Source organism: Cydia splendana, chromosome 1 (genome assembly GCF_910591565.1).
Source record: "Cydia splendana chromosome 1, ilCydSple1.2, whole genome shotgun sequence".
Lineage (NCBI taxonomy): Eukaryota > Metazoa > Arthropoda > Insecta > Lepidoptera > Tortricidae > Cydia > Cydia splendana.
In genome coordinates this window covers 31964419-31979355 of record NC_085960.1, presented here as the reverse complement: position 1 = coordinate 31979355, position 14937 = coordinate 31964419, and the positions used below count along the sequence as shown (strand labels likewise).

The following is a 14937-nucleotide window of genomic DNA, read 5'->3' as shown; positions in this document are numbered from 1 at the left end:
CAACTATCTTGAAAATGTTACATAGAACCCTGTAATATTGTAAAATAAATCACAAAAATATTTATGAATCGAATTACAATCGTGACCAATCGTGACTTGGAAATTGGAACCGATGTACCAATAATTTTCACCACACCTGCTGGGAAAGATCTTCTAATTCTTTAAAATTAGTGTGAAAAGTATATCGTCTAGAGTGCCAGTTTACCTATAGTGCATGTTTTTGATTTTTCACTATAGCTGGTTTGATGGTTTTTTTTAAGTGTTCACCTCCTCTTTCAATTTTGGGGATATTTCGCTTGCTCGGATATAAGTATTAGCGCGATGGGTAAACAATAACTTTGCTCCCTTGTTGAACAAGTAAAAGTTATAGCCCACTCGAGGCAGTCTAGTTAAATGAAATAAATTATCAAAATATTTACGTCCTAGTTAGGTACCTACATCACGAGACGCATATTCGAGTGAAATCAAATCCTTTTCATTAAGTCGCTTGTTCTTTTACCCTGCTAAGAATACATTATGTATTAAAGAATAAATACAATAAACCTTAACAATCCTAACTAAAATCTATAACAATTTTTGATATTTTTAAGATCAGAAAAAATGTAAAGAATGATATGATAGTCTAAAAAAGTGGGCCACGTTCTTGCGTAGATAATCAAAGGCGGTAGGTATTGAAACATCGTCCTTATTATCTCCAGCTTAGAGCCTGAGATAACTAAGGGTATTTCTAAATGCCCATTGCAAGAATTGTGGCCTCCTATACTAACCTCTGGAACATATACAAAATACTGTCAGAACTTGAATAAAAGTAGAACCAAGAAAGTTCTTTGGTAACCTTAATAGAATGTTTGTACGTAGGTATTTAATCACAAGACATTGTATAATACTTTAATTCATATGCAAATTTAATTAAACCAAGACATAAGGTTCACACATCCCCAAGACGCACTTCATACATATTATTATGTAAATAAAAACAGCAATGGCATGGACATACCCATGTACATAACACAAGCTGTAAAGAATTATGCTAGAATTTTTAACAGATATCCTAGCACAAATCTTTACTTCCCTTAGCTTACACCAGCATCATGTAAGATAAATCGTATTAACTAGATTATAATAAATATGTTTGCCCAATTTCAATTTTAGATTAAGGACAGAAATGTACTGATAACAACAATATTATTTCAGGCAAAAAGCCTTAGTCATTTTTCTTATCAGCGGGCTCGCCTTCAGTAATGGCCGGGGTGCCATTCTTCTCCTGGCTCTGCTGCAGCTCCATCTCACCAGAGAAGCCAAACTCATTCACCCGCTTGTGGTCCACCTTGTAGATCCAACGTTGGTACAGGAATATAAAGAATACAATATCTGAAACAAAGATGATCACAATCAATTGTAATAATCTAAAATTATGATGTTGGAAGATAGGTACCGTAGACTGGGGTGGTAACATTGATCATTGGTTTTTGAGGAATTGGGAGTTTATTTTTGAACACGAACTTAAACATTTTATGATGTGGTTGGCATGCTTAACAAAAATAGATAATGAAAGCGTTCAGAAACGTATTCTTTATAGTTTAAAAATCGATGATCAATGTTACCCCACGAATCAAAGTAACCTCAGTTTACATTATTCTATTTTTTTTTAAATGATATTTTATACGTACCATCACGGAAACAGCCTATACGATACATAGTTGGCATTTTAATCACAAATGCAAATATATCATCAATAAATGTGTTCAAGAACTTGTATGTCATCATTCGCCATGGGAGGTGGGCAACTGACTTGAGTTTGTAGTTGATAAACAACTGCGGCGTCATCATGATGAATCCGAAAGTCAAGAGGTATCCATACATCATATTAAGAACGAAAGAATACCATCCCTTGTGCTCTTGGTAAAGTAGGGAATAAACTCCATAACCAATAAGCAGTGGGAAGCATGCCCAGCTGAGATAGCGAAATGCCAGAGTATCATACTCCCTAGTGCTTGATTGTACATAGGATCCCTTGTCTGTGAAACTCAATGTTGGAATACCAAGTATTCTGTTTTCTCTGTTAATTTTCACATCCATCACCTTGTTAATTTTCCATATTTCAATCAATAAACCTATGAAGCATGAAATTCTGACCATAACATTAGTCTCGTTGTCCAAAACATATAACAGTACAACAGTTGACTGGAAAACATTGAAAAATACTGATCTCACAGAGAGGCCTTCAAGTGATTGCCTGTTGTTCCAGAACTGAATATCGTTTTTGAATGCCAAGAGTTCAAATATTGAATGCAGTATAGAGACTGATATGGTGAGTGCCAGCAGATATGGGGAGGTGTCCAGGAGCAGTTCCTTAACTGTGTCCTGCTCCTCATCTTGCTCTTCGGCCCCAAGAGCTGAGAACATGCTAAGCTTGTCTCTCATAGCTTGTGCTGTGTACAGCTGCCATTTGAACAAACTCAATGGCTGGTAAGTTAACTGCAACTCAAGAGTAGTTGTAGATGAATTAATTGGCACATAATCTCTCATCATATTCCAGTAGTCATTTAGGAACACAGCTGGCTTGTAGTACTTGCCATCAGGCACAAAGTATATGAACTCATCTAGAGGTGGTGGTACGCTCCCTTGCATCCAATTGGTCTGATCCGTCACCAAATTGACAGTCAAATTAGGATGCCAATGAGATACAATTTCTTCTTTTAAAGTCTCCGCTTTCTTTTGTTCCTCCTCTGACTTTTCAGTCTGGCCAGTCAGTAAGTTATGTGTTTTCATGTAGCGTAGCTTCTTGTACTTGTTAACCATCTTTTTTCCATAGGTGATGAAGTCCCCAGCATAGTTTTCTGTGTCCCTGGGATCAGGCGACTTTCCTGCTTGGACTATAAACACATGAAGATAAATTGAGCCATTATTTTTTAAGGAATGTGAAGGTTCAATTGTAGTAGAAAATGTGTAGGTTCCATCCTTGTTTGGTCCTGCATACCAATCCCCATAGGTAATACCCTCATGCTTCCAAATTAACTTAGCATCTTCAAATTTTCCAAAAAACTCCTTTTCAGATAAGTAACAAAACATATCTAATTCTGTCCCATTAGAAAACATATTGATGGAGGGAATCCTTGGGGCCCCTGTTGGAGAATTCACTTCTGGTTTAGGAGCAGCCGGCTGACGGAACATTGAGGTGATGAAATACACAACCAAAGCCCTTAGTATCAAGGATTTGGTTATAGCAAAAAACGATTCCATTTTGGTTGGCTGCATTCTTTCACGTTGTTCATCAATTTGAGCATTAATCTGAAATATTTTGTAGTACAGGTTAAAAAAGATTGACCGTGGCCATTACATACAATAAAAACTTCGAACCTTGGCATAGTACTTAGTGGTAATGATTTATAGGTATTTAACTTTAGTGACACACACTTTTACAAATCTAAGAAGACATCGTTAAGTATTAATGTAGTTTATTCTCGCTTTATTCCGTAAAAAATATAGTCAAAGTATGTGAAATAGAATGAGAACTTACATCGACGTTATCAGGTGATAACCCAGCATCATTGCTCTCACTAGGCACCAATCTATCTTCTGCGGAATCGTTGCTCGTCGTTTCTTCTGTGTTAGCCATCTCTTCCTCTTTAAAATGCCGTTTGTTTTGGTAAATGTTAAACCATCAATAAATTAGGTTATTTCAGAATTCAACACTGAGATCAATGATTGAAAGGACTTGATTTTACGCCATTGCCATGACATAAAAATAGAAATAAAATCGAAAAAACTCGAAATTAATATTGACTTACCATAGACAATATTATAAAATGATGCCACAGATAAAAATGACAGGCGTAAGTGACCAATGTCAAATGACCACATAAGTTCACTACACACGCGACGGAATTCCGGATAGCGAATGTGGTTCTAACGGCAGTAACGGCTTTTACCGCACCGCACCGCGACCTTGGTGCGGTGCGGTAGTCTGTTACCCTGGCCGCACACGTTCATTCGGTTTCCGTACGGAATGACAAGTGGGAACGGGACGTCGCTCTAAAAATCCATAGCGCTGTCTCGCTTGCACATGTAATTCCGTACGTGTGCGGCCAGCCATACAGCTATTAATATAGATAGGCTATTTAGTCCTTTTTAGTCTTATGATTTAGAATGTATAGGGATTATTAGATCGTAACCTTTTTCAGGACACTTTGCTGAGAGGGACAGATAAAGGTAGATGTTATTTCCCTGTCGCTCTTATCAACAAGATAGCAGAAAGTGTCCGGCCATATGAGAGAAACCGGTACCATATTTGATGACATCGACATTTTCTTATGATGGAAACCGAAAATTACCATAGGAACTAGTGAACTAGGAAATATAACAACGCAACCTCATTGAACTTGGGTTTGTTCAGTGGCGGATTTGCCCTAAGGCACAGTACAGCTAATCAGGGGCGGCGGTCTATACGATGGGTGCTGAGAAAGGGGCGGCTAGTAGTTATTACAGGTCCTGGGGCCTAGGGCGGCAAAAACTGCAAATCCGCCACTGGGTTTGTTAGAATCGTTCGATGAGTTCTGTTAGTTGTACGTGACTAAAATTTAAAGTACAGTCAGCGATAAATTGTATCTTAAATGAGATATTTGCCAAAAAATTACATTTCCTTACACACCACTCTATTTATTTCCTTGCTCAAAGTATTAGGCTATGGGGTAGGAAAGGTAACATCAGGGAAACTCAATTAAAAGAGACACATCACTTAATATTTATTTGTTTATTTCAAACACAAAATGAAAGACTGACAGTTAATCGGGCCCAAAATGTGTTTGGATACTACCCTGAGTGTTCAGATTCCCAAACCATCATGAAATTAGTTGAGACAACATTAAACAAAACATAAAAAAATGTTACTAACAGCAAGTCACTTCATAAAGTTTTACCTAGAATCTACGAATTAATACTCAGCTTTAGTAGCGCACATGTTGAACATCCGACACTGGTTCCATCACAGAGATTTCATTACATTTGAAGATTACTTAAAAACATAGAAATATTCTATCTCATCTAGCAATGTAAATTGATGCATGATTTAATGCTTGCTTAAATAAGGCCCACCTACGACTTGTGCCGGCAAAATATGCCCTTATCGGAGTGGTTTGTGATCCAACCTTCCTAGCATTCATCACCTTACATGTTCCATACGGTCTCTGTACAATCTGGCAGAATAAGGTAATATTTTATAGGCACAAGATTTGCATCCACGTAAAACTATGATAACAGTCCACTTAAATGTGATATCTTAACCACTAGTCTTGCTGCCTCGCTGCAGAGCCGAGTCCTATCGTTATTATACAATTTTAAAACTTACAAATATAACATCAAAGTACTTTAAAATTAAATCAAACTTGGATCATGAAATTGGCAGCTTATTAAGTTATGTCCATATTCAATCGTTTCTCATTTACATTCGAAATAGGTATTGTAGCTAGGCTTATACAAGTGACTTTCCATCCAAGTGGCATGCTCTTACTGTTTTTATCACATGTTGTGAATTGTGATACACATGACTCGAAGTAGTCACCCTTATCAGCTTAGCTTAGAGGTTATTTTGGCAAAATAACTTATCACTTTAGCTCAGTATCAAACTAGACGACACGAGCGACATCTCGGGTCGGATCTCGCACAAAACAAGAAATCTCGCGAGAGACAAGCTTAACTGTGCACTTATTTTATGAACTGCTCAAAACTCTCAAAACGCACACTAAACGCGCAAATAGTATAGGTAATAGTAGTTATTGGGGCTAACTCTATTGAAATTACTTGACCCTTAATACGTATTAAATGCTACAAATAATAGTTGAAAAGCGTAAACTAGGCTCGCCAACTACAATGCACGTGACTCCCCTAACTAGTGAACCACTAAGTACAAGCTGTCTTCTCTGGTTTTCTCTAAGGCAATGCTTTCTATGCGATTAGCCTTGGTCTGTATCAAATATACAAGTTGTCCTGATGGGCCATATTACTTAGAATGCCATATTTACAGAAAGATGATATTTATTACGTAATATTATATCGTTGGCGGTGAGCCAGTGGTACGAAATGGGTTAATTGGCTTTTAAACCAATACGTCGAAGCAGAATGAGCCTAGTCATCTTACGTTGGGTTGTTAATTCCAATTAGACGGAGCGCAAGCGAATCAACTGCTTACCACAAACGTGAGGGAATTCAGAATGGAATGTCTATGGTTCTGGCCGATCTAAGGCCAAGCGCGCACCACGACTTTTTGTCGCGCGATAATTTAGTCGCAGAAATGTAACGTATGTGTTTATATGGCAGTGCGCGCATATGCGACAAAAAATCGCAGCGATTTTAAAATTGTGATTTGTCACATTTTTCCGCGACTGCTCGCGACGCGATTGTCGCAAAGTGAATTGCGGCATACGGAGTTGTATGGCCCCGCGCGCACTGCGATAATAAAATCGCACCCGGACCTCAGTCGGCATATCGCTCTCCAAGCGTCAACATGTCGGAACCTGCTGCTGAAGATGCTAGATGTTGACCATTTAATTATGAAAATAGAAGGAGATCACCTTTGTGGTATAAATACTCAAAGTCATACAGCGATCACATATTAAAGACAACGTTTCATGACAAACGACTGGTACGAAATCCATGTTGAGAATGAACAAACCGCGACTTTTTCATCGCAGTGCGCGCAGTGAATTTTCTGCGATATATTACAGCGCGATTCTAAAATCGTGTCGCAAAAACTAAAATCGTGGTGCGCGCTTAGGCTAATAGAATCCTTTCCGTCAGCTCTTTAAATTCTGTTAATTTTGTCTGATAGATTTTCCGTGACCATAGACATTCTTCTCTGAATTCCGGGTCATCACTAATGAACCGGAATTAAGGAGTTATCTTCTCCGGAATATGCGTAATTTGTAGTGGTTCGCACACAATTTGACAATTGGTAAACAATGCCTTAGAAAATCACAGAGTTGGGTTGCTATAACAACGGGTTGTTAACATTGTGTCCAAAAATATAAAAATACTATTAAGCCGGGTATTCATTAGGCAACTTTTGTTAATAATCTGTTTATGAATTTGATCACCATGTTTTGCAACAGGTTTACCGTAAACATTGTTTCTGAAACTTAGCAGTCCACACTAGTTTAGTTGTTGCTAGGATGTCGCCCGAGGAGGTAGTACTATTTCCATGTTTCTAAACATGCGTCACACACGTCCACACTCTATGACATCTGTTTATAAACGTTTATAAACTGAATGTTTCGTCTTGTTCTCCACCTAGAGTGGGGGACACAGCAACATGTTTATGCAACAATATTTCATCATCCTTGTTTATAAACATGTTTACAGAGGTGATGAAACATCGTGCAACACTGTTTATAAACAATCATTAAACAGTGTTTATTAACAAAAGTTGCCTAATGAATACCCGGCTTTACATAAGCCGTACAAAATCCTGATCTACATTATAATTATAATTATTACGTCACAGCGCCCTTACACTAACACGAAACCACACTGATCTGGCTGTATATACAAGTAATTTTGAATTTGGTTTAAAAATGATGTTTTCTTTTCGTTCATTTCCAGATTTCTAACTACAACGATGGTTAAAAAAGATAAATCGATTAAAGAGACTTAAACCATGCAAAGTCGGATAAAATCATAGTTTCTTTACCATGGATTTCTAATTGAAGTTGTGGTTTTAATATCCATTGTATGTAAAACCAACAGCTACATGAACTGTTCAATTCAAAGTGGGTAAAAAAACTTTGTTTATCGATTTTCGGTCGTGCCAGTTCTTAATATTGAGTTAGCCGTTGTAGACCGTTTTCTGCGAAAACATCATTCGTAGTGTCAAGTGGTTGTAGCGTATTTTAGTGAACTGTTACTAGTCTTCGGCGTAGCTAGGAGTTTATCCTAATGGGCAGCCTTAAGAGACTCTTAAGAGTAATCGAGAATATTCGATTCCTCGGTCAAAGAAGTGTCTTGTCTCAGTTATTATTTTCCATATACTAAAATGACATTTAACGTAGTACAGTGACATAAAAAAATAAGATATAACAATGTACAGATTGTTGACATAGTTAACTCACCATTCTTAACCATAATGCAACTAAGATCTATCATAGTCAACTAAGTCAGTTTGACTAAAGAACTATATACCAATTACACCTACAAATATCCCCCTAAAACGAATAAGTTAGTAAATTTTACAAAGTTCCGCAGTTAATTCGTTGTATCCCCCAATTTAAGGTCATAAATAAGCAACGCGATGTCATTTTAGTATCTGAAAGTTACAAAAAGAGATTAGGGCAGCTGTCTGATCAGCGACGACGAAGCGAGTAGCGATCGGCCATTTTCTAAAACGTACAAGTACGAGTATTTAGATGAAAGTCCCGTGCGAACACAAAATATGCAATATGCATACATTAGGGCCTTCGCAAACACATCCAAAATTTAGCGCTCAAGTGCATTGGCGCAAATTATTGTCTATGGTCAAGGAAATCTGTCAAATATAACTAAAAAAATCGTCTGTAATCTATCAGTTATATTTGACCGATAATGTGCGTGACCGTAGAAAATAATCAGAGGCAAACTATTCAGTTATGATTTTCAGATGTGTCTGTGATACGCTGATACATAATTACCCTACTAGAGTCCGTCTAAAGAGCCGCGTTGTCACTTAGTGTTCTGAGCAAACATTTTGTTTTGAGCAAGTGTTTGCTCTTCCCATTCACTAATGGAGCATGTGTTTCAATTACCGAACGAACGAACTATTGCTCGCTCAGAACTGTTCAGAACACTAAGTGAGAACGCGGCTTAAGATAACTTTGTATCCCTTTTTTTGGGTGGTAGTAGTAGCGAAGTCAAAGACAGTATGATTTTCTCTATCTAAGTATATTTGAAATGAGACAGTCCCTGGCCAAACTATACTCTGGCACACCCACTTTGTCACTAGGAAAAGGCGGCAAATTTAAAAAATTTAGGCGCGGAGGGTTGACTTCCTGTAGAAAATTTGAATTTAGCGCCGTTTTCTGCTGAAGGGTGTTTCTGAGTATATAAATGTTTTTCTTGTTCAAACACGGCCATGTAAAAACTCGGCCATCGCTACTCACAGCTCGCCCCCGCGGCCTGACCTCGCCTAGTCCTGCATCTCCTCGGGCAGCTCGTGCGGGTTGAGCATCCCGGGCACGGAGAGCTGCACGCGCCGCTTCTCCTCCTGCGCCTGCCGCAGCGCGAACAGCCGCTCCTCCAGGTACAGGTCGCTGTCGTCCTCGCCCGTGTATTCCTGCAATCAGATGATAAAAGCGTTAACCCCCTTATTCATACTTTACGGGTCTGATTTAATTAAATTATGTTTTATCCCTTTCTTACAAATACATAAGTCAAAATGACAGATAAAGGCAAACGACTCATAGCTAATTCAGGCCCGTAACACGTTTCTGAATAACATCATAAGAGGTTATGCGCGGGCTTTGGTTTCATTGCAATTTAACCCCTGGAGCGCCCCAGAATTACCGTAGTATGTAACTCCTATACTAGTTACCAGCACACGTGTCTGTGTAGGGCGCTCCACGGGTTAATATCAGAATGCATATTTTTCTCAAAATACCACATTCCTAAAATGCCCTAAACTTGAAATCGATGCCGTGTCATAATACCTAGATCTCGAAAGTAAATTACGCAGACGTTAGAGTATATGTCAGTGTTGACACTGTGAGTGACTCGTGGTATGGGTAAAGATGTTTTTTTGTGTAAATTGGTATTAACTTTGAAACTAGGCGAATTCCAGAAAAGTTTATATGACATTTTAGTCTTTAAATATGATCAGGAATACACTGTTATAATCTTTCGGGTTCCTCCGTGTATCACCTAAAAAATTACACTGCATAGTGATAATGAAACAAACTCACTCTTATCTGAACTAAGAAATCTCTCAAGTGGTCCTTGAAGGCTGGAATATCCTGGTCCAGGTTGAACAGTCCTTGCACGGTGATCTTTATTTGATTGTCCGTCAAATGAGAAAATGCAGTTTTCAAGAGGTTCGCCACATAGTCCTGAAAATAAATAATAATACATTATTTGTACATGTATTTTCCCTAAAATGTTTTTCGGTGGGATAGTAAACATAGAAAAACTAAATATATATATATATATATATATATATATATATATATATATATGTCACCGTAAAATTGTAAACACTCGTCAGTTTATAATATCGCTAGTTAAATTATAAACTGACGGTAGGGAGATTACAATCTAACCTAACCTAACCTACGTTAGATTATAAACTAACGGGTTCACAATCCTACGGTGTCATATATAAGTTCTAATAAGTTGTAATGTATATGTATGCAGTTTATTAGCTATTTCAGGTTATGTAGCCTTTTGTTGACATATTACCCTGTATCATCTTTTTAAACTTTATTTCACAATACAAAAATGCAAAAATTAAGGCTTTCTCTACCAGTCAACTATTGGGTCAAACAGAAACATGCAGTTGATGCAGGATCATGAATTTTATGTGGTTTAGTAACTACTGTCCATAGCCATATGAGGAACGATATTAAAAGCGTATGTGAAAATTGTGAAACACACATTGGCAGTTGGCAGGCAACTAATAACTAATGCATCTCACACTAGGACAGGATATAGAAATCTGTAGTTGTGAACAATCCGTTCTGGATGATACATCCATCTTAAACGGGTTTTAGACTACACTCCCGGGCCGTATTTCTTGGATAGGTATAATAAGAGTTGAAACATGAAAAAAAAGACTACATTTTAGTCTCAAATTAAGTTGCTTTCTACTAAAAATGCACCACTACCCCACAGCCAGTCTGACTAAATTAAGTGGTATGCTGCAATGACTGCTCACCTGTATGTAGAGGACATTGTCAGGCGTCGGGCCGAGCGGCACCGTGACGCGGCCCGCCTCCACCAGCGAGAAGATGTACGCCAGGATGGTCGCGTGCATGGTGAGGCCCGCGCCGTGCGACGTGTCCGTCACCACGCTGAACACGTGCTCCAGGATGTCGCACAGGTACGTCTGGTAGAAGCTCTGCGCCGCCTGCGGGTGCTGCTCCACATTCTGCAGCAGCCGGTGCAGGATCTGCAGCCCCGTGTCGGCCACGTTACGCATCGTGTGCTTGAACGCCCATATAATAGAATCCAACACGAGCTTGAACTGCGCCGGCGGTATACTCAGGAATGCCTTGAAACAGTTTGTGTTCACAGCCTGTAGCAGCAAGAAGAACTCTGTCCGGTGATCCGGGTACTCCTCGAAGTCCTTGTTTATCATCTCCAAAGTGCATTCGAAAACTGCGTCAAATATCTTCGGAACCTCTGATGTGATGTGGCCTCCCAGCTTATACACTATGGCTGCCATGCACGATAATACTTCGGGTTCTCTCGCGTCGGGAACTGCGGTTCTCTGGTAGTCTAGTAGAACGGCGTCTAGAAGGGGCGGAATGAAGTTCTCCAGTACCATGCTATTGTCCGTGGAGCGTGAAACCCAGCCAGAGATGAGCTTCAGTGTTTCCTTTTTGATAATTCTCATGTTTTTAATAAGAGGCTGCTTCGTGACGGCGACACCGTTCAGTGCAATCGCTTGACTTATGTTTTCCGACATAACTTTGTAGACGTTCAGCATGTCGAGATATATTCGGCCGAGTTGCACGACATATGGATGCCCGAGAGCGCGACATGCACGCACGTTCGTTTTAAGGATGCTGACCAACTGTTTGACAGCCTCAGGGTCTTTCAAAATATCCACATTATGGGATGCCTGCGAAATTATATCATCCCACACCTGGTTGGGCAGAGACATGTACTTTTCAATCAATTGCTCCTGGGCAACTTGGTCCACTTGTGCGCTAATCATGTATCCGACAGCCTCATAGAAAGTGTGAACTTGAAGAGTTTGCAAGTCACAGATAATGGAACTGATAGTGCTCAAAATCTCCTCAATAAATGGGCATGCTTCGCCAACCTGTGTGGTGACAAAGTGGCGCCGACATTTCAACGCAATTTTAATAAACGTATCACAAGCCATGTCCTGTACGCCGTCGTGAGTTTCGTGCATGAATTCAAAAAGTTTATTTACAACAGTTTTCAGGAACTTCCAGTGAGCCCTGAGGAAGCGCGGGTATTGTCCCACAACATACATGATGTTGCTGGCAATTATAGCTTTATTGTCTTTGCCCTTTTTCTGCTCGCACAAACCCAATAATTCTTTAATCACCACTACCAAGAAGCGCTTCTCATCCTCTTCCATCATTGCACCAGATGTGGAGCCGATGGCCCAGCACAATGTATTAAGGTTCTTCCAAGACCACTCAGAGCCATGCACTTGAGCCTGTAATTTCTCTGTCATAATCCGTTCTGTATCTTGGTAGTCCAAATGAGTAAGGTACACTAGTGTTTCTCTCATATTTTTATACAAATTGATAGAATCTGTATCCTTCATAAATTCCCTCACTACTTCACCATTTTCATTCTCAACCACTAGGACCTCCTCAGGCTTGGCCATCCTCGAGATCATTATATAGCGCACGCTGCTCAGTACATCAGCATAGAGAGCTTTCCTGCCCATACTTTTGCCCAGAACTAGATTTGATGATTGGGAACAAGGGGCAATTTTGTACAAATCAGCAGCTAAAGAATTCCAAAATTCCAGACAGATCTTGAAAATTTCTACTTCTTCCACTTCAGAAATCAACACAAGATAGCGTAAGGCATTCATTAATGTATTGGTCAATCCTCGTCTTTCAATAAGTTGACAATGCTCCTTCAAGTAGGTGCAAAGAAACAGTGCAAGATTTTGGATGAACACTTGTTCTTGGTCACGTCCAGTAGCATATGCGTCACGGATGTTAGTGGTGAGTGGCAGCATCCCCTCCAGCTGGTCCATCGTCTGCACTAACAGGGCAACAAACTGATCTTCGTAATTGCTAACAGTCACACCTGCGATCTCAGTCAAGCAACTCAGAGTCACATTTCTGAACAGCGGCACACTGAGGAACTTAAATATTAGTGTGCTTATGAGTTTCATCTCAAAAATATAGCCTAATGGGATCCAATTCAAAAATCTTAATAGAGTGTGAAGCGTGGCTTCCACAAGTGGGGCATTTTGTGAATTCTCAAGTACAAATTGACAGAGTTGGAATATTTGGCTAAATTCAGAACACATGGTATCTTTCAGATGTTTGGTTTTGGTCTGAGTGAGCTGGCCGGTACTGAACACAAAAACTTCCTCACTCAGGAGCTTGAGGATCACCATGTTGTTTTGGCAAAGGCTTTCGTTGGTCTTCGAGGCACCCACAATATCACTAATGAATGTTTCCCAGTTGTGAGGCCATTCTCGTTTCAAAACTTGAATCAGAATCAAATTAAGTTTCTTCAAAAATACTTTGTTGCTTTCCATAGTGATAGGATCGGATGAGTTCTTTATGATGAGACCCACAATGTACTTTTTTATTCCTTCACATTGATTTCTCGGGAGAACTTTCCATCTCGTCTGTATCACTTGTTCTAATATTTGTAAAGCATAGTATTTTGTTTCCTGATTCTGTGAGAACTCCAGAATTGTGTCAACCCGAGTCCAGGCATCGGGGTGTTCTTTAAGTGTGGTCAGAATGTCCTGCGCGATGCGTTGCTGCTCTCCTACGGTCGAGTAGAGGCATCCCACAATATTATCCAGTAAAGTAATGTCTAACTTTTGGTTAAAATCCAAAAGTTTGGAAGCTTGTTGCTCTAAAGTTGTCATTGTGATCTTGAAAAAAAAATGTTTTGTCTTCGTTTCTCTTATTGATAACCAAATCAGGCTGATTTATTCACATTCATTCCTCACCTCGTGCCACACTGAAATATATAAAAGCAGAATTTTAGAGAACAAAATCTTATAACCTCTTTTCACTACCAATACTTTAATGATACGTCATATAAGTGTTTTTGTATATTATCGAAAGCAATATTGCTAAGAAATACACAAACCGAACTTAACATTACGCTTAGATATCTTGCAAAAACTGTTTTGCAGTAAAATTAGAAAATAAGGAGCACACACCCTGTATGTCATACAACAAACTACTTCTGAAAAGTGTATATCAGTATTTCGGGTGCGGATGAAAATAGTTTCCCGTAAACTTATTAAATATTTGATAAAAGTATAATCGTACAAACCTTACCTAGAAAGTAATTTGCGGCGCAATCAGTCTAACGCACTTCCATACACACTTCATAGTCCGTTGTTTTCATGAAGCTTGAAAAAGCGTACTTACATGTCGCATTATTTTTGTCTATGGTTATTGTCGTCTTGTAATAAATCCGCTATAAACGAAATCGAAGTAATATCATATAAATACGTTATAAATATATACTGAAACATATAAAAAATCTAATATTTTTGATTTACTATCAAATAATAAACAGAAATAAAAGTTAAAAATTGGTGCCGTGTGACATGGCTTTACTTGTGATGTTTAGACCATCAGTGTCGCTATAGAATCGCTTAATATCGCTACTTAGCGCCAAAACTGTATGTTTGAAAACAATAATATTATTTTCTCAGAGAAGGTGCATAAAATAAAGGCTGATATTTCACGCATGTATGGCGGAAGTAAAACCAAAAAAATGTCCCGATGTTGGTGAATAATACCACTTATATTATACATAGTCGAAACAAACATTACGGGGTTACGTCACTTTTCTATTTAGTTAGACAAATACATGACGTGTCCTCAACCTCCTCAACAATGCGAATATCGATCGCAATTTCCGTACAGAGAATGGATCAACCAAAACTTTATTGTTAATTATTTATAACTAAACATTATTGTATTTTACGACTCCCAAAATTGTCACGTGCTCTCTGCTTATTGTAGCTCAGATACTTACTCAGAGAAATTACAATTATACATTTTA

General features: G+C 38.8%; 2 protein-coding genes across 3 annotated transcripts; both read right to left on the bottom strand.

Annotated features, from left to right (window-relative positions):
• Positions 1–876: 876 nt before the first annotated feature.
• Positions 877–3738, bottom strand: LOC134793452 (putative lipid scramblase CLPTM1). The gene is made up of 3 exons (XM_063765031.1): positions 3521–3738; positions 1671–3291; positions 877–1371 (listed from the first exon to the last, which is right to left on the bottom strand). The coding sequence occupies exons 1-3, from the start codon at positions 3617–3619 to the stop codon at positions 1205–1207; spliced, it is 1887 nt and encodes a 628-aa protein (XP_063621101.1). The 5' UTR covers positions 3620–3738; the 3' UTR covers positions 877–1204.
• Positions 3739–8907: 5169 nt separating this feature from the next.
• On the bottom strand, positions 8908–14335 carry LOC134793423 (exportin-1). 2 transcript variants are annotated; one of them, XM_063764992.1, is made up of 4 exons: positions 14202–14335; positions 10892–13875; positions 9924–10067; positions 8908–9298 (listed from the first exon to the last, which is right to left on the bottom strand). In XM_063764992.1, the coding sequence occupies exons 2-4, from the start codon at positions 13778–13780 to the stop codon at positions 9152–9154; spliced, it is 3180 nt and encodes a 1059-aa protein (XP_063621062.1). In that variant the 5' UTR covers positions 13781–13875; positions 14202–14335; the 3' UTR covers positions 8908–9151. The 2 variants fall into 2 exon arrangements, with proteins under 2 accessions (XP_063621062.1, XP_063621071.1); XM_063765001.1 differs by having other exon boundaries at positions 14197–14254.
• Positions 14336–14937: the final 602 nt, after the last annotated feature.

What these genes read in the sequence shown, in the direction of transcription:
- LOC134793423 (XM_063764992.1), bottom strand. Translation starts at nt 13,780, where the DNA reads ATGACAACTTTAGAGCAACAAGCTTCCAAACTTTTGGATTTTAACCAA. An exon ending in ACAATGTCCTCTACATACAG is followed by an intron (nt 10,068 to 10,891) that starts GTGAGCAGTCAT and finishes ATTTATTTTCAG; the next exon opens with GACTATGTGGCGAACCTCTT. An exon ending in ATTTCTTAGTTCAGATAAGA is followed by an intron (nt 9,299 to 9,923) that starts GTGAGTTTGTTT and finishes ATCTGATTGCAG; the next exon opens with GAATACACGGGCGAGGACGA.
- LOC134793452 (XM_063765031.1), bottom strand. Translation starts at nt 3,619, where the DNA reads ATGGCTAACACAGAAGAAACGACGAGCAACGATTCCGCAGAAGATAGA. An exon ending in TATCACCTGATAACGTCGAT is followed by an intron (nt 3,292 to 3,520) that starts GTAAGTTCTCAT and finishes AAAATATTTCAG; the next exon opens with ATTAATGCTCAAATTGATGA. An exon ending in TATAGGCTGTTTCCGTGATG is followed by an intron (nt 1,372 to 1,670) that starts GTACGTATAAAA and finishes TCTTTGTTTCAG; the next exon opens with ATATTGTATTCTTTATATTC.